The sequence below is a fragment of the Drosophila albomicans genome, chromosome 2R (assembly GCF_009650485.2).
Source record: "Drosophila albomicans strain 15112-1751.03 chromosome 2R, ASM965048v2, whole genome shotgun sequence".
Classification (NCBI taxonomy): Eukaryota; Metazoa; Arthropoda; class Insecta; order Diptera; family Drosophilidae; genus Drosophila; species Drosophila albomicans.
In genome coordinates this window covers 30029936-30052882 of record NC_047631.2, presented here as the reverse complement: position 1 = coordinate 30052882, position 22947 = coordinate 30029936, and the positions used below count along the sequence as shown (strand labels likewise).

Sequence of the window (22947 nt, the reverse complement as noted above, 5' to 3'; positions counted from 1 at the left end):
GTTTCGATGGTGCGCTCGGATATCGAACAATTGTATAATGGTGCTACTAAATCTGTTAAAATTGAGTGGACTCATATATCGGAACGCGATTATACAAAAGTGGCACAAAGTTTTAAGGAAGTCTGCACACAAATTGATAAGATTGAAAAGAATTTAAGAATTTCTACGAAATCGCCATATGATTATATTCTCTATAATACTGATATATTTTATTATAAGTTGAGAATGGCGAAACACCTGATTTCCTATAAATTTGAGGAATATGCGGATTATGTAAACTCTAACCTATATTATCAATTTGCTAATGCAATAGGTTCTGTAACAGAATATGCAAGTAACTATGAATTTTATCTGAAACTTATCGGTGCACCTTTTGCCGTCGAGGATATTCTAAGTCAACTACAACATAGGTATGAGATGCCATTGGAGAATATATGTCATAGTGAACAATCTCCCCAACAACTTGTCTACTTCTTATATAAAGATAACGCTCTAACGGAACTAAAGACCTATGTACTGGCAGAGTACTCTCTATTGATTCGTCGGATTTATGAAAACGAGAACTTAAAAACGGAAACTAATATGATTCGCGATAACTATAATAGCATTAGTGAAGAGGCCCTCGAAACACTGAAAACTACAATGGAAAAAGCTGATCGTGTTATATGGCGCTGTGATCCGGATAAGCATGTTCATAATGTTACCTACGATGAGGTGACAAGACTTCTTCAGGGATATGTTGAGAACGAAGTGGATTTAAGTAACGATGAGTCTTGCAGTGAAACATGTCCCGATTATCAGAACACAACGACAAAAGGTTGCTTCGATCAAAAGTTTTGTTCTCAGCAGCCACAATGTGCGGGTCGAATTCATGACTGTCAGTTTTTCGACTCGGACTTATCTGTATGTCAATCACCAACGAGCAGCAATCGTCGCTATGAGTACATTCAATACGGAGATGGCCAGTTGCTAGGAAAGTATGATTATTGTGAGCAAGAGCCCAATAAAGTGGAGAGCTGGAGTAGATGGTTATTCTGGCGTTGCAGCTATTGTTTTTGTCTATGCGATGAGCCTAGTTTAAAATCTGATCGCTACTTTAATCTTCGGGAAACATTAGCGGATGTGGAAGCCAACATGGTTGTGACTGGAGTGCGATTTGTGAAGAAGAATCGTGTATTCCATATACAAATACAGCAGGGAGAACTTTTACCCCGAGGTGCCATCAACGAATCAACTTTGGAGTGGGTTCCTGTCGATGATTACCAAATCTCTGATCCGGACGTTACTGAGGGAGTCGACTATCACGCAATGAGCTATGAAAACCGGCGCATAAATCTGGGCAATAATCTGGGTGATAATATACACAAACATGGCAGAGGAGTTGTAGTGACCGGGGTGGGATTCCATGTATGGAGAGGACAACTGGCACTAAATGTAATGTTTAGTGACTTTGATTTTGTGGAAGGCCTAGTAAATGGATATTATGAAGATGACAGTCCAATACCCGTAAGGTTCACAATGTATACCATTTGGAATAGTGGTTTGGACAACAGTAAACTGAATATCGATAATCTTGATTTACCAACACGCTCAACAAATAGTTCACAGCCATTATCGAAGGATACACAATATGTAGAATTTGTCAACACTGGATTGGAAAAGGATGCGGGTCAAACAACCATTCCGTTTATCGACATTCAGGATGTGGTGTCATATCCGCCAGTTCCATTGGCTGGACTTGGCATCTACTATAAAAGTAGTCCAGGATATGGTGGTTTTATCGCTCCCAAAATCATTAGCTATAACTACGCAGCTCACGTTCGGAAGCATACAGCGCAACCCTAGGATCGTGTAGAACATTTTCATTTCTCTTTTTGTAACTATGTTTGATATTTCAACTTGTTTAATAACGAAAACTACAAAATTAATATGTTTCAATTAAATTAAACTTTGCTATAATGGTTATATATCTTTCTTTATGATATATCCCACTTACTAATGGGCATTATTTTTTAAAGGTTGCTTATAATAAAATTGAACCTGTACTTGAAGTCGGTTATATTGGCATTTGTTTGCATTATTATTATTTTTTTTTTAAGCAGCACAAAATCAATTGATAAGAATGAGCAGCGGATATTTTATAGTTGAGTACATACAACACGGCTTTCTTATATGTTTTCCCCTTAAATATTATAACACTCTAGTTTGGCTGATAATATTATTTTGTATGGCGATTTCTGAATTCCAAATTGATAAGCACAATTTTAAATTGTTTTTGTTTTTGAGTAAATTATTTTTGTTAAAAAAAACATGGCTTAACATGAGTGTTGCTTATGTACTGTGTTTTTCAGTGTACAATATGTATAAATGTAATCTCTCGATGAACCAGATGTGTTTTACATTTGTTTTTGAGGAAACAAGCTCAGAATCGAAAATGCAGACTGTTTTTTTCAAAATAAATTTTGGGCTCAAGTAAATAAATATCTATTTACTATGATGTTTTCCACTAAATTTATATACTTTTTATACATTTTGGATGTGAAGCCTAATAATCAGCTGAATTCAGACTTCTAAATAAGAATGTGATTAAGTATATACTTATGTACATGTGTAACATATACGCACATTTTCATGTTAAAGTCTTTGGCACAATTTCAGAAAGCTTCATTCGAGAATTTACCCTCGGCGTGATAAGTTTAGTTGACGAATTTTTCTGATTACGAGAACAAACAAATTTTTGTTGGCAATGGAAATAAAGGTTTCAGTTTGGTTGCCTCTCCTGCTGATATTGATAATCTTCAGTCAACCTAGCCAGTTGCAGCAGTTTCTTGATGAAAATTATAATGTCCTGGGATTTATTCGTGATGCCAAGGAAATAGTTACGGGAGTACGTTTTAAAATTGATCAACTGGATGAGGATACTGGAGAATTTGATAGTGCAAAATTCCATGAAAATCAAATCAAAGTGATACAACAATTCAAGGAAGTCAGCGCAAGAATTGATCTGATTGAAAAGAATCATGTAACAACTCCTAAGGATTCGCTTTATGAGGAAATATCCGATAATAACAGCGAACTGGATAAAATAAACAAATTGGTCCACGACATAGTGGAAGTTTCTAAAGAATTTACTAAATTTGCGAATACGGCAAACTCTGAGAATGAAACTTCAATTATTTCATTTGCTGATGAGATAGCTCCTAAAAGTATCAACACATTTCAAAGAAATGATTTTTACTGGAAACTTTCCGGTGAACCTTTTGCCAGCAAAGAAATTCTAAGCCAACTACGAGAGAAATACGAGATGTCGTTGGAAAAAGTTTGTCATAGTCTTCAGTCACCTCAACAAATTGTCTACTCCTTGTATAAGGACATCGCTTTAACGGAACTAAAGGCATACATACTGATGGAGTACACTCTCTTAATTGGACGGGTTTCTGGAAAAGGCAACTTCACAACGGAAACTAACAAGGTTCGTGTCAACTATAAAAGCATCCGCGAAGGGGCCCTTGACACACTAAAAACTACAATGGAAAAAGCTGATCGTGTTGTCTGGCGTTGCGATCCGGAAAAGCATGTTCCTAAAGTTACCTACGATGAGGTGACAAGACTTCTTCAGGGATTTGTTGAGAATGAGATAGATATAAGCAACGATGAGTCCTGCTATAAAACATGTCCCGATTATCGGAACACAACTACAAAAGGTTGCTTCGATCAAAAGTTTTGTTCTCAACAGTCTAAATGCGCGGGTCGAATTCATGACTGTCAGTTTGTCGACTCGGACTTATCTGTATGTCGATCACCAACGAGCAGCAATCGTCGCTATGAGTACATTCAAAATAGTGACGGACAGAAGTTTGGAGAGCACGAAATGTGTTGGCAAGGCGTTAATAAAGTGGAGAGCTGGCATAGATGGGTATTCTGGGAGTGCAGCTACTGCTTTTGTCTATGCGATGAGCAAAGCATAAAGTCTGATCGTTACTTTAATCTTCGGAAAACACGAGCACATTTCTATTCAGACAAGGTTGTGACTGGAGTGCGATTTGTGAAGAAGAATCGTGTATTTCATATTCAAATACAGCAGGGACAACTTTTGCCCCGAGGTGCCATTAACGAATCAACTTTGGAGTGGGTTCCTGTCGATGATTACCAAATCACTGATCCGGACGTTACTGAGGGAGTCGACTATCACGTAATGAGCTACGAAAACCGGGGAATCGATCTGGGTGAAGTATTTAAATATGACAATATGTTTGTTGTAACCGGTGTGGGTTTCAATGCATATGATAATCGACTTGGATTGGATGTATTGGTTAGTGGATATAATTTCGAGCAGGGTACAATACATATAATGTATACGGACACCGTTAGAAGCAATGGTGTTGATAACAAAGAACTGCATATAAATAATATGGATATACCAACACGATCAAAAGAAAACTCACAGCCATTATCAAAGACTAAACAATATCTTAAATTTGTCAACACTGGATTGGAAGCGGATGCGGGTCAAACAACAATTCCATTTATTGACATTCAGGATGTGGTGTTATATCCGCCAGTTCCATTGGCTGGTCTTGGCATCTACTATAAAAGTAGTCCAGGTTACGGAGGTTTTGTGGCTCCCAAACTCATTAGCTATGACTACGCAGCTCACGTTCGATCATAGCCCCAAGATGCTTCTGAATTTATTGGTTTCTATTTTTATAACTTTACTTAAAATTATTGCACAATTTTGAACAATTCACTATATTATATCCCTTATCTATTTTTTTGTTAAAAAACCAGGGAGACTATAGGATTTTTTAATAAAAATTATATTGGAATTGAAATTGTCGGTGGCAGTCAGTTTTATTGGGTTTTGTGTGGAGTAATTGCAAATGTGATGGTAAATGTAGAATTGTAATTGAATAGCGGATATAAATTATAAAAGAGTTTCTTGTTTTGTATATGATTATTCACAATTAAATCAGTGTTATCTTTTCTATTAGTTCGTTTTCGGAATTCTCAACGCAGCTATCTCGAAATTTGGGTCCTAGTTGAAAGCTCACATTTATGGAGCTAAGTTCCACTTTTTTTTGAGTCGACAATATGTTGATGTATGTTATCAATGAATCATACAGAATATATTTGTTTATAAGTAAACAAACTACAGCTGATTATTTTTCATTTTAATATGCTCAAATCCGAAAAGTTCTTACCAATATGGAAGCTGCTTCTGCTTAATCTAATAAATTATAATTAGATGAAGCTTTCCACATAATTTATATACTTTTGTGTTTGATGCTAGCTTATAATGATCACACAATTAAAGTATTTGTATCCGATACGCCTAAGGGTATAATGGTGTTATATTATTTGGCAGAATATATTAGTTCTAATGAATCATAGAAGTACATTTACTTTTATGTAAACATGCAAAACATTGCCACTGAAATTATATACCTTGTATATGTATGTTAAACGTATGGCTGGTTTTAAAACAACAAATTTTTCAGAATGTTATTTCATTCACGAATTTACTCTCAGCGCGATAAGTTCAGTTGACGAATTTTGTTGATAACGAGAATAATATAAACAGTTTCTTACAATGCAAATTAAATTCTCACTTTCGTTGTCATCGCTGCTGATTTTAACAATCTTCAGTCAGTCTTCTGAATCATTGTGGTTCCTTAGCGAAAAGAAAGGAGCTCTGGCATTTATTCATGATGCCATGGAAATAGTTACGGGAGTGTGTTTTAATATTGAACAACTGGATGAGGATACTGGTGAATTTGATAGTGCGAAATTCCATGAAAATCAAATCAAAGTGATACAACAATTCAAGGAAGTCAGCGCAAGAATTGATCTGATTGAAAAGAATCATGTAACAACTCCTAAGGATTCGCTTTATGAGCAAATATCTGATAATAACAGCGAACTGGATAAAATAAACAAATTGGTCCACGACATAGTGGAAGTTTCTAAAAATTTTACTAAATTTGCGAATACGGCAAACTCTGAGAATGAAACTTTAATTATTTCATTTGCTGATGAGATAGCTCCTAAAAGTATCAACACATTTCAAAAAAATGATTTTTATTGGAAACTTTTCGGTGAACCTTTTGCCAGCAAAGAAATTCTAATCCAACTACGAGAGACATACGAGATCCCATGGGAAAAAGTTTGTCAAAGTCTTCAGTCACCTCAACAACTTGTCTACTCTTTGTATAAGGACATCGCTCTAACGGAATTGAAGGCATATATACTGATGGAGTATACTCTCTTAATTGGACGGGTTTCTGGACAAGGCAACTTCACAACGGAAACTAATATGGTTCGTGTCAACTATAAAAGCATCCGCGAAGGGGCCCTTGAAACACTGAAAACTACAATGGAAAAAGCTGATCGTGTTGCCTGGCGTTGCGATCCGGAAAAGCATGTTCCTAAAGTTACCTATGATGAAGTGACAAGACTTCTTCAAGGATTCATTGAGAACGAAGTGGTTTTAAGTAACGATGAGTCCTGCGGTGAAACATGTCCCGATTATTGGAACACAACGACAAAAAGTTGTTTCGATCAAATGTTTTGTTCTCAGCAGCCTAAATGCGCGGGTCGAATTCATGACTGTCAGTTTGTCGACTCGGACTTATCTGTATGTCAATCACCAACGAGCAGCTATCGTCGCTATGAGTACATTCAAAATAGTGACGGACAAAAGTTCGGAGAGCACGAAATGTGTTGGCGTGACGTCAACAACGTTGAGAGCTGGAGTAGATGGTTATTCTGGCGTTGCAGTTACTGCTTTTGTCTTTGTGATGAGCCGAGTCCGATATCTGATCGATACTTCAGTCTACGGAAAACCAGATCGGATGTGAGGGCGAACAAGGTTGTGACTGGAGTGCGATTTGTGAAGAAGAATCGTGTATTCCATATACAGATACAGCAGGGACAACTTTTGCCCCGAGGTGCCATCAACGAATCTACTTTAGAATGGGTTCCTGTCGATGACTACAAAATCAATGATGCCAATATAACCGAGGGTGTTGACTACTACCCAATGAGTTACGAAAACCGTCGCATAAATCTGGACGAAACAATATTTGAGCATGACAGGATTTTTATTGTAACCGGCGTGCGATTCCATGCATTTAAAGATTACCTGGGACTGAAAGTATATTTCAGTCGACATAATTTTGTAAACGGAAAAGTAAGAGGATATAAAGAAGAAGATGAGAAATACATAGATTTAACTATGATGTACGAGTATAATCCGGGTTTTCAGAGTGAAGAACTAAATATTGATAATATGGACTTGCCAACAAGCTCAAAAGAAAACTCTCAGCCACTGTCAAAGAATAAACAATATCTAAAATTTGTCAACACTGGATTGGAAGCGGATGCGGGTCAAACAACAATTCCATTTATTGACATTCAGGATGTGGTGTCAAATCCGCCAGTTCCATTGGCTGGTCTTGGCATCTACTATAAAAGTAGTCCTGGTTACGGAGGTTTTGTGGCTACCAAAGTTATTAGTTTTGACTACGCAGCTTACGTTTAAATGCTTTTGAGCTTTTTAATTGCAATTTTAAAATATAACGTGTTGAAAATTACATCGTGTATAAATACAGAAAAATCCAATATTTACAAATTTTAATTAAAATAAATTTGGTGCATTTATTATCGCTCTTTCTTGTTGGTAAAGCAGTCAATATTAATGAGATAGTTTAATAAAAGCTGATATTGATGATGTCGCTGGAAGAAATTTATATATTGTTTCAAGAATGTATAACATATATATATATATGTAGTACATATATGTTATGTATGTTAAGTTATCAGTGACGCGAATTTCTCGTGAATGAAAAATCTCAGTCTACTCCGACCTTGTTATATCTTGGAAGTGCGTCTTATGGGGCACTTTGATTTGCATATTGTACAATATGTATGTTACATTCTTGTGTTCAAAGTAAATACAAAATTACGTTATTTCAAACTGTAAAGATAACCTTATGACTTATAAGTATATAGAGTATATGTTTTATGCATATATTTAATTGGAAATTATTAATCTCTTCATAGTGTTCAACTGGCAGTCAACAAATTTGCGATAAAGTCAACAGTGCATAATTTTTATTAATAAATACTGCATCGTATAATCACATAGGCTCATTTGAGTTGTTACAGTCGGCGTGTCTCGATCAAAATTTCTTGCATCGTTGTGATCAAAATCGGAACTTACAATGCAGCTACTGCATCTAGTGCTTTCGTTGACAATCTTAAGTCAATTCAGTCAGCCATCTTTAAGCGAAGACTTTAATAATGGTCTCATCGGGTTTATACATGAAGCAAAAGGATTAGCCTCTTGGGTACACTCGGATATTGAAAACTTGCACAGGAACATTGGCGATTTTAACGTTGCTAAGATGCGTGAAGATCAATTTAAAGTCCTACAACATTTCAAGGATACAAGCAATCAAGTTCACCGAATCGAGGAGAATTACATTACAATGGATAAAGGATTTCTTGACGACTTTCCTACCACGATTCATCAGGGAGGTATTGATTTAGAGAGGATTGCTGAGCTAATGGTGGATATTTCTGACAATTTTCAACTAATGCAGAGGATGGAGAAGTACGAGCTCGCCACACTCATTTCATTTACGAACTCAATTACGTCGCCAGGAACCAGTAAATTCAGTTCAACTTTAATAAATGAGTTTTATTCAACATTGTTCGGACTGGATTCTCAATATATCAGCAAAGACATGTTAACCCAAGTAGTACAAATGTATGAGATGCTCCCGCAAAAAAGCTGCCTCATTCAATTGACGCCACAACAATATGTCTACTTCTTATATAAAAACATCGCACTAACCGAACTGAAGGCATACATCCTGATCGAGTATTCACTGATGATTCGATGGGTATCTGGTCAACGTGATTTAATCGATGAATGGAAAACAATTCGCCTCAACTATGGACAGCGCGCAGAACGAAGTTTAAGTCAACTGCGGAATTTGAGCCAACAATCCGATCGTCTTCTATGGCGGTGTGATCCTGCCAAGCACATACTTAACGTCACTTATGACGAGGTGACACGACTTCTCCAAGGATATGTCGAGAACGAAGTGGATCTTAGCAAACAGGGATCCTGTTTTAAAACTTGCCCCTATTATCAGAATACAACTTCAATGGGTTGCTTCGATCAAAAGTTTTGTTCTCAACAGCCTCAATGTCGGGGTCGCATCTACAACTGTCAAGTAATAGAATCGGACTTGACGGTATGCCAATCACCAAAGAAGAGTTCACGTCGCTATGAATACATTCAATATGGAAATGGACAACAATTTGGGAAGCAGAAAAGTTGTTCGCGTGATGCCAACAATGTGGAGAGCTGGAGAAGATGGTTATTCTGGATATGCAGCTACTGCTTCTGTCTGTGTGACGACCATCAAAATTCTGATCGTTACTTCAATCTTCGGGAAACTGTATCCGATGTGACGGCGAACAAAGTGGTGACTGGAGTGCGCTTTGTGAAGAAGAATCGTGTATTCCATTTGCAGATACAGCAAGGACAGCTCTTACCCCGAGGTGCAATCAATCAATCCACTGTGGAGTGGAAACCCGTCGATGGCTATAAAATCGATGATACAAATATTAGGGAAGGAGTCGACTATCATGCAATGACCTACAAGAGACGGGGCTTAAATCTGGATGAAATAACATATACTAATGACACAGCATTTGTGGTAACCGGTGTCCGTTTCCAAGCAACGAATGGACGACTCAATCTAATAGTTTTGTTTAGTAATTTTGATTTCGTTAAGGGTCTGCTAATTGAGCCGGAGTCAACTCGAAAATATCAATCTAATAGCAATATCGAAGGCAGAGAAGAACTACATTTAAGAAATCTGGATGTTCCAACGTTGTCCATTAACAGTTCGAAGCCATTATCAAAGGATGGACAATATCTGGAGTTTGTCAACACGGGAATGGAACAGGATGCGGCACAAACAACAGTTCCATTTATTGACATTCAGGATGTCGTCTCCAATCAGCCAGTGCCCTTAGCTGGAATCGGCATATACTATAAAGGTAGTCTGGGATACGGTGGCTTCGTGGCTCCCAAAATCATCAGCTACGATATTTCCCCACATCTCCCGCCGGTGACAATGCTTTGAAAAACTTTTGATTATGACAATGTCAATTAATATATCAATATCAATTAATAACATATATCATATTTCTAATCTAATACAATAAAAATAAAGTTTATATTATATTATCTTGAATAAAACTGATAATATCATTTATATATATACATATATATCTTTTATATTCCTTCCTTTATTTATTTTTCTCTGTTCCAAGATTTCAGCGAAAAGAAAAATAAAACGTGTTGCAATTGAATACAATTTGTATGTTTTCTTTGTTTTATTTTATAATAGCAGAAGCACATAAAGAGAAGGAAACGGGTAATCGACTTTATAGTCCAAAGTTTTTAAGTGGCATGACGTTAAGTCATATGTATGTGTAAAGAATTTCGTTTTACATTCACGAGCTTTCAGAAAATCTCTCTTATGCTTAAGCTCTCTGACTCGCTTTGAACTCAGGTATATGATGTAGCTATATCTATGCCCGTATGCTTACTATTTATAAGTATTACTCAGATGTGAAAGACAATAGAAGCCAGAGAAATAAAACTTCAAGTTTCAATCAGAATACCATCGTTATATCAAGTTCGAAGTTTGAGTATCAATTTCAGTTCTTTTGAATTTTTAAATCCTATATTTACCTATTACCCACTTTTGGCATTTAAGGCTATCCTAAATCTTCATCTATCTTGCTGCTGAGTTGCTATAAATCAAGAAGAGCAACGACGACCCTAACACGAGGATACACTGCGGAAGGCTAATAACCAACCCACTCAAAGTTCAATTGCTTATCGAGTAGAGTGATAGGTTTAATTTCCATAGAAGTCTAGGCGGAAGGAGCAATCAAATTAAATTCTCTGGAATAAATATTTTTAAATCTTCGATGTCAATTCCTAAGAAATTATTATATGAGTAGTAAACAAAGTGGTATCTTTACATAAGTAAGTATTATCTGGTCCATATAACAAACAAGCAAAAAGCTACTGTCGGGTGTGTTCGATTGTGAGATACCCGCTAGCCAAAATATGAAAACATTACGATATTATTGTGAAAATATATAGCAAGTCAAAATAAACAAATAATACTAAAATATACTAATCTCTATATTTATGTTATATATTGATAGACTATTTTGTTATATTGCATAGTTTACAAAAATATAATACCCTATATAATTCGCTATGGTAGGTACCGGGTATAAAAAAAGTTCCTTGCAGTTGCTATAAAAGACGCAACATTCATCACATTTCTTCGCTCGTTACTTGTGAACAGACGTATTATTGTCCATCTCTTGTGAAAATGCGACTGCTTAATTTCTTTGTTGTTTCACGGATATTAATATTCTTAACTGTTAATGTGAACACATCATCAGCGTTTTTTACGGAAATTTATGCTGTTGTGGGAATAATAGATTGTGTTTATGAGGCGTGTGAAAAAGCGCTACCCCCAATTAGAGAATTGGTTGCTGATGAAAGAGATATTGCCGTAGAAACAAGTACCATGGACGACATGGAGACAGTCATGGAGACCCTCGACTCAATTTCCAACGAGATTCAACTAATTCGGAGCAGCCAGAATCAACCCATGATATCCACTGAATCGTTCAATCGTTTTATTAGCAAAAATGTACCAACTATGATTAGAACCGTTCAAGTTCTAGAGGATATCACAAATCGGATAATTGCCCGATATGATCAGATGATGACCTACAAAAATCGTAAGATGGAAATAGCATCACTTGTTTCATTTGCCGAATGGACAGCTCTGCCAAATGCTGATTCCTTACAGCATTTAATGGATCGCCTGCACTTGACAATGTTCGGTCACACTTCCAGCGCGATCCATCGTAAGACACCTCAAGAAACTCTACTATACCAGATGATGAGCAACTATGAGGAGGCTTTAGATGAGAGGTTCCGCACACTGCAGTCGCCACAACAATTTGTCGGATCACTGTACACGGACATCGCCACAACCGAATTAAAAGGATATTCGCTGATGGAGTTCTCACTGCTGATTCTACGCGCCACTGGGCATGGCAACTTTACTGAGGAAACGAACATAATGCGTGAAAACTTTAAGAGGCGCACCGAATATTCTCTAAGCTTCTTAAGGAGTGTGATGGAGCAATCCGATCTTCGCATCTGGCGTAGTGATCCTCCCAATCATATTGCTGAAATTACTTACGCAGAGGTTACACGGCTTCTTCAAGGTTACATTGAAAATGAGGACGGATTGAATGCAGACAGGAGGTGCAGGTATAGCTGTGAGATATATCAGGACACCACAGTCTCCGGCTGCATCAGCGGTGCATTATGTCAATCCGCGCCTCAATGCTCAGGTCGCGTTTATAACTGCCAGTTTGTCGAAAAGTCCATGGGAATTTGCCAGTCGCCGTGGTACAGCTCTCGTCGTTATGAGTACATTCAATACGATAGTGGAAGAGTATTGGGAACAATGTCATATTGCGGACGTGGCACATCTAGAGCGGAAAGCTGGTATCGTTGGATCTTCTGGCAGTGCAGCTACTGCTTCTGCTTGTGTGATGAGCAGGGCTCAAAGTCTGACCGATACTTCAATCTTCGTGAAACTGTATCCGATGTAAAGGCGAATAAAGTGGTGACTGGAGTGCGATTTGCGAAAAGAAATCGCATTATTCACTTGCAGATACAGGAGGGTCAACTTTTGCCCCTAGGAGCCATCAATGAGTCAACTGTGGAGTGGAAGCCTGTAGATGACTACCTCATTTCTTCTTACAATGTTAGAGAGGGCAGGGACTATCATTCCATGAGTTACCATAGACGTGGCATCAATCTGGCTGAGGTAATGAAAACGGATGACAAATCATTTGTGGTAACTGGCGTGCGTTTGCGCTTGTCCTATGGACGTCTCAATCTCGAACTGCAATTCACTAAATATGATTTTAAAACTGGAGAACTAATGGAAAACGTTTGGCAAGCCAGTAAGACATTTCCAAACGTGCAACTGGATCTCGATGATAAGGATATACCAACCAAATCACGTCAATTGTCTCAGCAATTATCAAAGGATTATAATTATTTAGAATTTGTGAATACCGGAATAAACCAGGATGCAGCGCAGACAACAATTCCGTTTATTGACATACAAGATGTCGTCTCTAAGGGTCCAGTTCCATTAGCTGGCATCGGCATCTACTACAAAGCAGTTCCGGGATATGGTGGTTTCATTGCACCTAAAATCATTCAATATGACTTTTCATCTCACACTCCAGTGCAAGTATCGCTGAACTAAAATCCATTTAACAACTATATCTTGTTTCTTTTGATATATATATATTCAAATAAATAATCATCTAATAATAATGAAGAAATAATAAAATTAAAGAAAATGAATCATTTTAATATTTGATTATATTTGACAAAGATAATTCTCTATTAGTTTATATAGGTTTGATTCTGAATATGGATCAGGATATCAGGATATGGAGAGCTCGAAAAATGTTTGAGAGAAGTCAATAATATGATGAGGTGCAATACCTGAATTTACCAACCCGATCAAGACATACTTTTGTAATAATTCCTATTCGTCAACACCCATAAGACTAATACAATTGCTTAACAAAGGCTGCTGGGGTAATAAAATTTCTGTTGGATCTTTTGAAGTGAGATTGTCGTTGGCATTTGTTTACGTTTGTGCCAGTAGATCTCGTTTATTTTCATTAGATAGACTTGGATTTGATTGGACAAGTGAAAAAGCTATAGTGGAGAGTGTTTGACTGTAAAATACCCGCTCTTCTTTTATTTTTTAGAATTTGTTCGCAATATTCAAACTAGTGATTTGATGCAGACACATAAGTTAAAAAATTACGTCTTATTTATGTTTAGCAACATTAGATTTTCAATAACAATTATAAAGCATCTCAAATACAAATCAATAGTTTTGCTCAAGACTATGAGTGTCAATGAATTAAAATACCTTTGTACCTTAAACTTACATGATCAATTTGAGAGCTTTTAATATGAATACCCCACGTATGTTATAGGAATATAGTATTCTTTAATAAATACAAATTTGCTTGAGTAAGCTCTTTTGCATCAGTTCATTTGTGAACACACTCTCTGCGCAATAAGTTCTTTCGGAATAAAGGATAATACATAAATTTGCCTACAATGCAAATTGGGTTTTCACTTTCACTTCATTTCGTGCAGATATTGATAATCTTCAGTCAGACAAGTCAGTCGAAAAGAATTGTTGCAGAAGTCAATGGAGTCCTTGGATATATTCATGATGTCGATGAGATAATTACGAAGGTGCAATCGGATATTGACCAATTGGATAAAGATTCAGGTGAATTTGATAATGCGACAATGCGTGAAAATCTGCTCAAAGTATTGCAACATTTTAAAATCATCAGCATCCAAGTTGAGCAGATTGAGAAACAGTATACTAATATTACAATACAGCAATTCCTATACACAGAAATTTTTGATAATTACAATGATGAGGAGGATTTAGGGAATTTGAGACACGAAATAAACAATATTAATGACAATTTTAAAGAAATGTTGACGATCGAAAACTCAAACAATTCGAACACTTTCATTATTTCATTTGCCGAACTTATAGATAGGCGAAGAAACGGAAAATGTATTACGCCTAATGACTTTTATTTAGAACTATTTGATCTTTGGTTTCGTTCGAAAAAAATATTAACGAAGATGCGCCACGAGTATCAAATTCATGTGTACAGCTTTTGTTATAGTCCTCAGTCACCTCAACAAATTGTCTTTTCGATTTATAAGCACATCGGTCTAACTGAACTAAAAGCTTATATCCTGATCGAGTACTCACTGTTACTTCGGAGAATTGATGGTCAACGTGATTTGATGGAAGAAACAAATAAAGTTCGTGCTAAATATAAGAATATGATTGAAAACTCTCTTAATCTTCTTGAAGAGACTATGCGAAAAGCTGATCGTGATATGTGGCGTTGTGATCCCCATGAGCTTCACTACAATGTTACCTACGATGAGATGACAAGACTTCTTCAAGGATTTATTGTGAACGAAGTGGATCTAAATAGTGATGGGTCCTGTAGTGAATCTTGCTCCGATTATCAGAACACAACTACAAAAGGTTGCTTCAAACAAAAGTTTTGTTCTCAGCAGCCTAAATGCGAGGGTCGAATTCATGACTGTCAGTTAGTCGACTCATACTTATCTGTATGTCAATCGCAGGAGAGCAGCAATCGTCGCTATGAGTATATCGAATATGAACAAGACGACGAAGTTTTTACGCTTGGCGAATATGAAAAGTGTTTTCGAGGCGTCAATAATGTGGCTAGCTGGAATAGATGGATTTTCACGAAATGCAGCTACTGCATTTGTCTGTGTGATGAGCCGGGTCCAAAGTCCGATCGTTACTTTAGTCTTCTTTACACCTTATCGGATATCAAGGCGAACAAAGTGGTGACTGGAGTGCGATTTGTGAAGAAGAATCGCATTTTCCATTTACAGATACAGCAAGGACAACTGTTGCCTCGAGGAGCCATCAACGAATCAACTGTGGAATGGGTTCCCATCGAAGATGACGAAGTAACTGCTGCCAATGTTCACACAATGAGTTACCAGGAACGTGGTATAGATCTGGATGATGTATTAAATAAAGATGAAAAAACATCTGTAGTGACTGGCTTGCGTATCCGTGTGTTGAATGGCCGATTGAATCTCGCAGTGTTGTTTAGTCCCCTTGATTTTGAAAGAGGGAAACTATTTCCACATCGGTCCTTCAGATATTATAAGCCACCCCATAACGAAAGTAGACAGAAATTAAATCTCGATAATCTGGATGTACCAACACGTTTAGAGTATATGGATATGATACCACCAACTTCAAAGAATAATCAATATTTAGAGTTCGTGAACTCAGGAATAGAACAAGATGCGGCACAAACAACAATTCCGTTTATTGATATTCAGGATGTGGTATCAAATCCGCCAGTTCCATTGGCTGGAATTGGCATCTACTACAGAAGTTTGCCGGGATATGGCGGCTTTGTGGCTCCCAAAATCATCACCTATGACATTTCTCAACACGTTCGGATGCCAACTTGGTAACTTCTGAAGCTGTATATTTTATTCGATTACAATAAATTAAACTTTTATGTAACTTTTTTGTGCAAATATGAATTTGTTTACAAAGATCTTGCTTTAATCGAGAATTTCAAATAAAATTACCTAATAAATAAATTGTAGCTACATCACATTTTTGTTGGAGCTTGATATAATAATTGCCGGCTGCTTTCAGTTGCATTGAGTCAATAAATCCATGTGTTTAGGTATGTGTATGCAAGTCTAGTTTATTTTCATTAGGCTTGGACTTGGTTGTTCAATTCAGAGAGCTACAGATAAGAGTGTTCGGCTGTAAAATACCCGAACAAATCATTGAAATGCATGATTAAAGAATGTGAACAGGGAAAGGCTATTAGGTATTCACTGCAGTCCAATGATTTTAACAAAATGTATTTCACAAAATTAATTATTCAATAGAAATAAGAAATTATACATTGCCCCTATGAAAATAGGTTTAATATTTGAAAATCTAAATATATTCGTATTGTTATTAAAATATTACATTTTATGTACCCAAATGTTTCTCCAATGAAAAGACTTGGTTGAAAAAAATTGCCAGTGAATTAAGATACTTTTGTTCCTTATTGGTACCAGGTGAAATTAAGATTATTGCATAAGTATATAGTATGCTTTAATATAGATAAATTTGTTCAGACAATCTTTTTTGCGTCATACAGCATCAGTTCATTTGTGAATTTACTTTCAATGCGATAAGTTCTGTTGACGAATCCTTCCGATTAAGAGAGAATACCATCAAAATATTTACAAGCAATGCGAATTCAGTTTATTCTGCCTCTGATATTGATAATCTTCAGCCAGGCTTCTCAGTCGCAAACCATATTTGATGAAGCCAAAGGAATCCTGGGATTTATTCATGATGTTAAGGAAATACTTCCGTTAGTGCAAGCAGATATTGAAAAGTTGGATGCAATTGAATTTAATTCTACGGAGACAATGGAAAATTACATTAATGTGCTGAAACCTTTCAAGAATGCCAGCATTAAAGTTCTTGAGATTGAAGACAATCATATTAAACAGTCAAAGCAATCGATATATAATGACATTACTAACAGCCCCTTGGACTTGTATAGATTCGAGCTTTTGATTCAAGATTTGGAAACTGTTTCCGAACATTTTACGAAAATGGAGACAATTGAGTCGTCTAAAAATTCGACACTCATAATCTTATTTGCTGAAAGTATAATTGATAAACATTACCTTTTACCGAATTTATATAATAGTTTCTATTTGCAACTGCTTCGTTTATATATGCCCGATAAGGATGAAATGAATGAACTGCGCCGAAGGCATAAGATACCAACAAAAAACATTTGTCGTAGTCGTCAAGTCCCCCAACAGCTTGTGTACTCAGTGTATAAGGACATCGCACTAACCGAATTGAAGGCATACATCCTGATCGAGTACTCATTCTTGATTCTAAAAGTTTCGAGACAGTGTAATTTTACTAAATCAATGAACAAGGTTCGCCTCAACTATCAGAATGTCAGCGAAAATGCTCTCGACACACTCAAAAGTACAATGGAAAAAGCTGATCGCGATATATGGCGTTGTGATCCCGAAAAGCATGTTCATAAAGTTACCTACGATGAGGTGACAAGACTTATTCAGGGATACGTTGAGAACGAAGTGGATCTAAACAACGATGAGTCCTGTAGTGAAACTTGCTCCGATTATCAGAACACAACTACAAAAGGTTGCTTCAAACAAAAGTTTTGTTCTCAGCAGCCTCAATGCTCGGGTCATATTTACGACTGTCAGTTTGTCGACTCGGACTTATCTATTTGTCAATCGAATGAGAATAACACTCGTCGATATGATTATATTGAATATGAAGACGGACAGAAGTTTGGACAAGGCGAGAATTGTTCTCGAGACGTCAATAATGTTGAGAGCTGGCATAGATGGATTTTCACAAAGTGCAGTTACTGTTTTTGTCTTTGCGATGAGCCGGGACCAAAGTCTGATCGGTACTTTAGCCTTCGCGAGACTTTATCTGATGTGATGGCGAACAAAGTGGTGACTGGAGTGCGATTTGTGAAGAAGAATCGCATTTTCCATTTACAGATACAGCAAGGACAACTCTTGCCTCGAGGAGCCATCAACGAATCAACTGTGGAGTGGGTTCCAATTGATGACTTCAAAATAACCGATCCTGATGTTTGTGATGGGGTCGATTATCATTCATTGAGTCACCAGGAACGTGGTATAGATCTGGATGAAATTTCAACTTTAGACGGCCAAGCTTCTGTGGTGACCGGGCTGCGTTTACGAGTATTGAGTGGACGGCTGAATCTCATAGTAATGTTTAATAACTTTAACTTTGATAGTGGGGAAATAGTAGAATCGCAGTTTATCATCTCACATAGACCACCAAACAATGAAGATAGACAAAAGGTAAATCTCGAAAATCTTGATGTACCAACCCGATCAACAAATAGTTCACAACCAATGTCAAAGAATAATCAATACTTAGAGTTTGTGAACTCTGGAATAAAACAAGATGTGGCACAAACAACAATTCCGTTTATAGACATTCAGGATGTTGTTACAAGTCCTCCAGTTCCGTTGGCTGGAATTGGCATCTACTATAAAAGTAGTCCGGGATATGGCGGCTTTGTGGCACCCAAAATCATCACCTATGACATTTCACGACACGTTCGGAATGCCGATTAGGATTTGCATATTAAATTATTTTGAATTTGTAAACAAATTTGACTTAATTAAAATAAACTTGCTACATTTGAGTTTCTTTAATAATATAAATAACGTAGTTGCAAATTATTCAAATTACTCACTTGCAAATGAAAATTTGTAAGTCATTCGGTTTTTGCAAATTCCAGGGTATATAGTATCTTATTTTTGTTGGAACTTTTGATGTAATATTGTTGTTGCATGCTTTCAGATGCATTGAGACAGTAATTCCAAGTGTTTAGGCGTATGTATGCAAGTCTAGTTTATTTTCATTATAAGCGCTTAAAAAACACTTGGACACGTAAGAAAATTTAAGTCTAGATTGCTCGACTTCGAAATACCCGACTTACACTTTGGAGAATTTAAATTAATGTTTTTTATGATTTCATGAAAATATATGAATATAATTCTATAACTTCTAAAATGTATTTAATGTATTCTCCAAACCATGATGATTACCAGTGAATTAAGATACCTTCTCAAGTTTTTGGTTCGTTGCAAATTAGAAAATGTCAACAAATTCATATATTATAAGTACATAGTATACTTTAATATATTCTAAGATGTTCGTAGACAATCCTAAGCATCATTCTGCATCACTTTATTTGTGAAATTACTTTCTGTGTGATAAGTTCTGTTGTCGGATCTCTGTGATTAAGAGAACAAAACAAATACTCAACATATAAGCAATGTTAATCGTGTATTCTTTCTCGTTGCTATCGCTGCTGATAGTCAACATTCGAGCCATGCAATTTTTAGTGGACTTAAATAAAGCAAAAGCAGTCCTGGGATTCATTCATGATTTTGAGGAAATATTTCCGTTGGTGCAAGCGGATATTGAAGAATTGGATGCACTTGAATTTGATTTGACGAATACATCACAAAATTACAACAAACTGTTAGAACATTTCAGAAATGCCAGCAATAAAGTTCATGAGATCGAGGAAAATTACGTTAAACTATCGAAAAAATCGTTATATGATTACATCACCTATGATCCGCTGGACTTGTATATAATAGAACATCTGGTTCAAGATACAGAAACCGCTTCGGAGCATTTTAAAGAAATGGGTACCATTATATTCCTTGAAAATTCCACAGATATACTCAAGCTGGCAAAACAGATAACTTGGGCAATGCCAATAAAAAAGACGCTATTTAATAACTTTTATCTGGAACTCCTTGGTCAGTATTATGTCGACAAGGATTTGTTACATACTCTGCGTCAAAAGTATGAGATGCCATATAAAAAGCTCTGCTATAATCTCCACTTCCCCCAACAGCTTGTCTACTCATTGTTTATGGACATTGCTCTAACCGAATTGAAGGCATATATCCTGATCGAGTATTCATTTTTGATTAGACGTGTCTCTGGGCAAGGAAATTTCACTGAAGAAATTAATAAGGTTCTTCTTAACTATAAGAAAGTCAAAGAATACGCTATCGACACACTTCAAAGCACAATGGAGAATGCTGATCGCGATATATGGCGTTGTGATCCCGAAAAGCATATTCCAAATGTTACCTACGACGAGGTGACAAGACTTCTTCAGGGATACGTTGAGAACGAAGTGGATCTAAACAACGATGAGTCCTGTAGTGAAACTTGCTCCGATTATCAGAACACAACTACAAAAGGTTGCTTCAACCAAAAGTTTTGTTCTCAGCAGCCTCAGTGCTCGGGTCATATTTACGACTGTCAGTTTGTCGACTCGGACTTATCTATTTGTCAATCGCCTGATAATGACACTCGTCGATATGATTATATTGAATATGAAGACGGACAGAAATTTGGACAAGGCGAGAATTGTTCTCGAGACGTCAATAATGTAGAGAGCTGGCATAGATGGATTTTCACAAAGTGCAGCTACTGTTTTTGTCTTTGCGATGAGCCGGGACCAAAGTCTGATCGGTACTTTAGCCTTCGCGAGACTTTATCTGATGTGATGGCGAACAAAGTGGTGACTGGAGTGCGATTTGTAAAGAAGAATCGCATTTTCCACTTACAGATACAGCAAGGACAACTCTTGCCTCGAGGAGCCATCAACGAATCATCTGTAGAGTGGGTTCCAATTGATGACTTCAAAATAACCGATTCGGATGTTTGTGATGGGGTCAATTATCATTCATTGAGTCACCAGGAACGTGGTATAGATCTGGATGAAATTTTGTGTGAAGAAGAAGAAGTGGTCACTGGATTGCGTTTTCGTGTGTTGAATGGACGACTGAGTCTCATAACGATGTTTAGGGACTTTGACTTTGAAAGTGGTGAAATATTCGAACCGCAGAAAGTCAACTCACATTGGTCACCATATGACGATAGGCAACAATTAAATCTCGATAATCTGGATATACCAACACGATCAACAAACAGTTCACAGCAAATGTCAAAGAGTAATCAATATTTAGAGTTTGTCAATTCGGGAATGGAGCAAGATGCGGCACAAACAACAATTCCGTTTATTGACATTCAGGATGTGGTGTCAAATTCTCCAGTTCCATTGGCTGGAATTGGTATATATTATAAAAGTAGTCCGGGATATGGCGGATTTGTTGCACCCAAAATCATCAGCTACGATTTCTCCCCTCATCTTGGGAGACCATAATTTCCATAAGAATGAATTTACTCAAGCTATTTAAAATTGAATGATGATAATGTTACATATTTGTATGGAAACACACATACAAAATTAACACAAATATTTTTTATAATGTAAAATCGACATGAAATTTTGTTTCAAATTAATCAAATTCATTTTTATAATAAAATTAATTTTTAAATTCCATTTATTTGTTTTACTGCAATCTTTTTTCTTTTCTTTATATGAATCCCACAATAATATCATTATAAACATTGAAATTAAAGTAACTTATTACAAATCCTTTTTGTTGGAATTAGTAATTTAGTATTAAACATTCAAGTTTAGGTTTTACCCTTGCTTGGCGCCGACGGTTCATTAACTGGTCTCAGGCACATTTACGCAACAATTGATGATTGCCCAGTGGCTCTAGTCATAGCCATAAAATGTAAATACCTCAGGTTAAGTGAATTAAGTGGCCTTGGGGGCTAAGGTCATGTCTGGCCGCTGAAGATAAACAATGAGACGCAGCTAAAAGCCATGCTGACTTTACAATAGAAAATGAAAATGTGAAACGCAAATGCGAGCTGAAAGCGAAATGAGAATGTGGGGCATGGAATGGGGGCCATTGAGAGCGGAAGAAGGAAGAGGGAAATCAATGCGTTAACATCAACATCAACAGGCAAGTGTCATAGTCTCGGCCTAATCCTATTAACTGAAATTGCATTACTCTCGCCTGACTGCTGCCAAATTGAAAAACACAATTTCGGCCGACAGCCTGATGACGAACGTGTCGAGAAATTCGAATTTCAAATGCCAATCGATAATGCCTACAATTGTATGCGAGTTAGTGGCATATGCATTGAATACCCTGTATCCCATGGGGGCGGATTAAGGGGCATCTTGCAAAATTATAATGCAATGTCATGGCTATTTAAATAGTTGATAGCGTCATCGTTTTAGGGCTCTCTGCGGCGTATGCGTAATAACATAATTATCATTATGACTAGGCGGCTTTTGTTCACAATTATCACAGCCAAGCGGATGCTTCCCACGCTATCCTCATTAAATGTGGCCTACTTTTCGGCGCATATTTAAGTGATTGACTTAATCATGTTTTTGGAGAGGTTTCTAAGCCTCAAAGTATGCTAGAAAATTTGGAACGAAGTTAACTTCATTAACAGCTTTATTTTCAAGTGTTTTTTACAATAGTAAAAAAGCAATATACAGCACACATTGCAAAAGCTTTTATTTTTTCTCTCTATAATTGAAGGCAAACAAAAGTTCAGCTGCAGCAGTAAAATGTAAAAATAGAAAAACAAATACAAAAGTTCAGAGTGCAAATTGCTGTCGCTGTTTTATTTGTTTTTTGTTTTTTCTTAGTTTGCGTCTCGCGCACTTTAATTT

General features: G+C 36.7%; 4 protein-coding genes across 7 annotated transcripts in view; 3 read left to right on the top strand and 1 right to left on the bottom strand.

The window, feature by feature from the left end:
* The window catches only part of LOC117576396 (uridine phosphorylase 1), a 239162-nt gene that overhangs the window by 20239 nt on the left and 195976 nt on the right, over positions 1–22947 (bottom strand). The gene's annotated exons all lie outside the window — the stretch shown is intronic.
* LOC117576394 (uncharacterized) lies at positions 403–21679 on the top strand. 2 transcript variants are annotated; one of them, XM_052006969.1, is made up of 2 exons: positions 403–714; positions 20497–21679. In XM_052006969.1, exons 1-2 carry the CDS (start codon positions 418–420, stop codon positions 21565–21567), a joined length of 1368 nt encoding a protein of 455 aa, XP_051862929.1. In that variant the 5' UTR covers positions 403–417; the 3' UTR covers positions 21568–21679. The 2 variants fall into 2 exon arrangements, with proteins under 2 accessions (XP_051862929.1, XP_051862928.1); XM_052006968.1 differs by lacking the exon at positions 403–714 and adding an exon at positions 16950–17860.
* LOC117576393 (uncharacterized) lies at positions 14236–16269 on the top strand. The gene has a single exon (XM_052006967.1). It carries the CDS (start codon positions 14288–14290, stop codon positions 16232–16234), a length of 1947 nt encoding a protein of 648 aa, XP_051862927.1. The 5' UTR covers positions 14236–14287; the 3' UTR covers positions 16235–16269.
* Positions 17869–19009, top strand: LOC127565966 (uncharacterized). Of its 2 annotated transcripts, none has more exons than XM_052006973.1 (2): positions 17869–18568; positions 18637–19009. In XM_052006973.1, the coding sequence occupies exons 1-2, from the start codon at positions 18272–18274 to the stop codon at positions 18649–18651; spliced, it is 312 nt and encodes a 103-aa protein (XP_051862933.1). In that variant the 5' UTR covers positions 17869–18271; the 3' UTR covers positions 18652–19009. The 2 variants fall into 2 exon arrangements, with proteins under 2 accessions (XP_051862933.1, XP_051862932.1); XM_052006972.1 differs by having other exon boundaries at positions 18620–19009.

Coding starts and splice junctions, on each gene's coding strand:
- LOC127565966 (XM_052006972.1), top strand. CDS start 18,272: ATGGCGAACAAAGTGGTGACTGGAGTGCGATTTGTGAAGAAGAATCGC. Junction 18,569..18,619: donor GTGGACGGCTGAATCTCATA/GTAATGTTTAAT, acceptor GTAGAATCGCAG/TTTATCATCTCACATAGACC.
- LOC117576394 (XM_052006968.1), top strand. CDS start 17,021: ATGCGAATTCAGTTTATTCTGCCTCTGATATTGATAATCTTCAGCCAG. Junction 17,861..20,496: donor ATAAAGTTACCTACGATGAG/GTGACAAGACTT, acceptor ACCTACGACGAG/GTGACAAGACTTCTTCAGGG.
- LOC117576393 (XM_052006967.1), top strand. CDS start 14,288: ATGCAAATTGGGTTTTCACTTTCACTTCATTTCGTGCAGATATTGATA.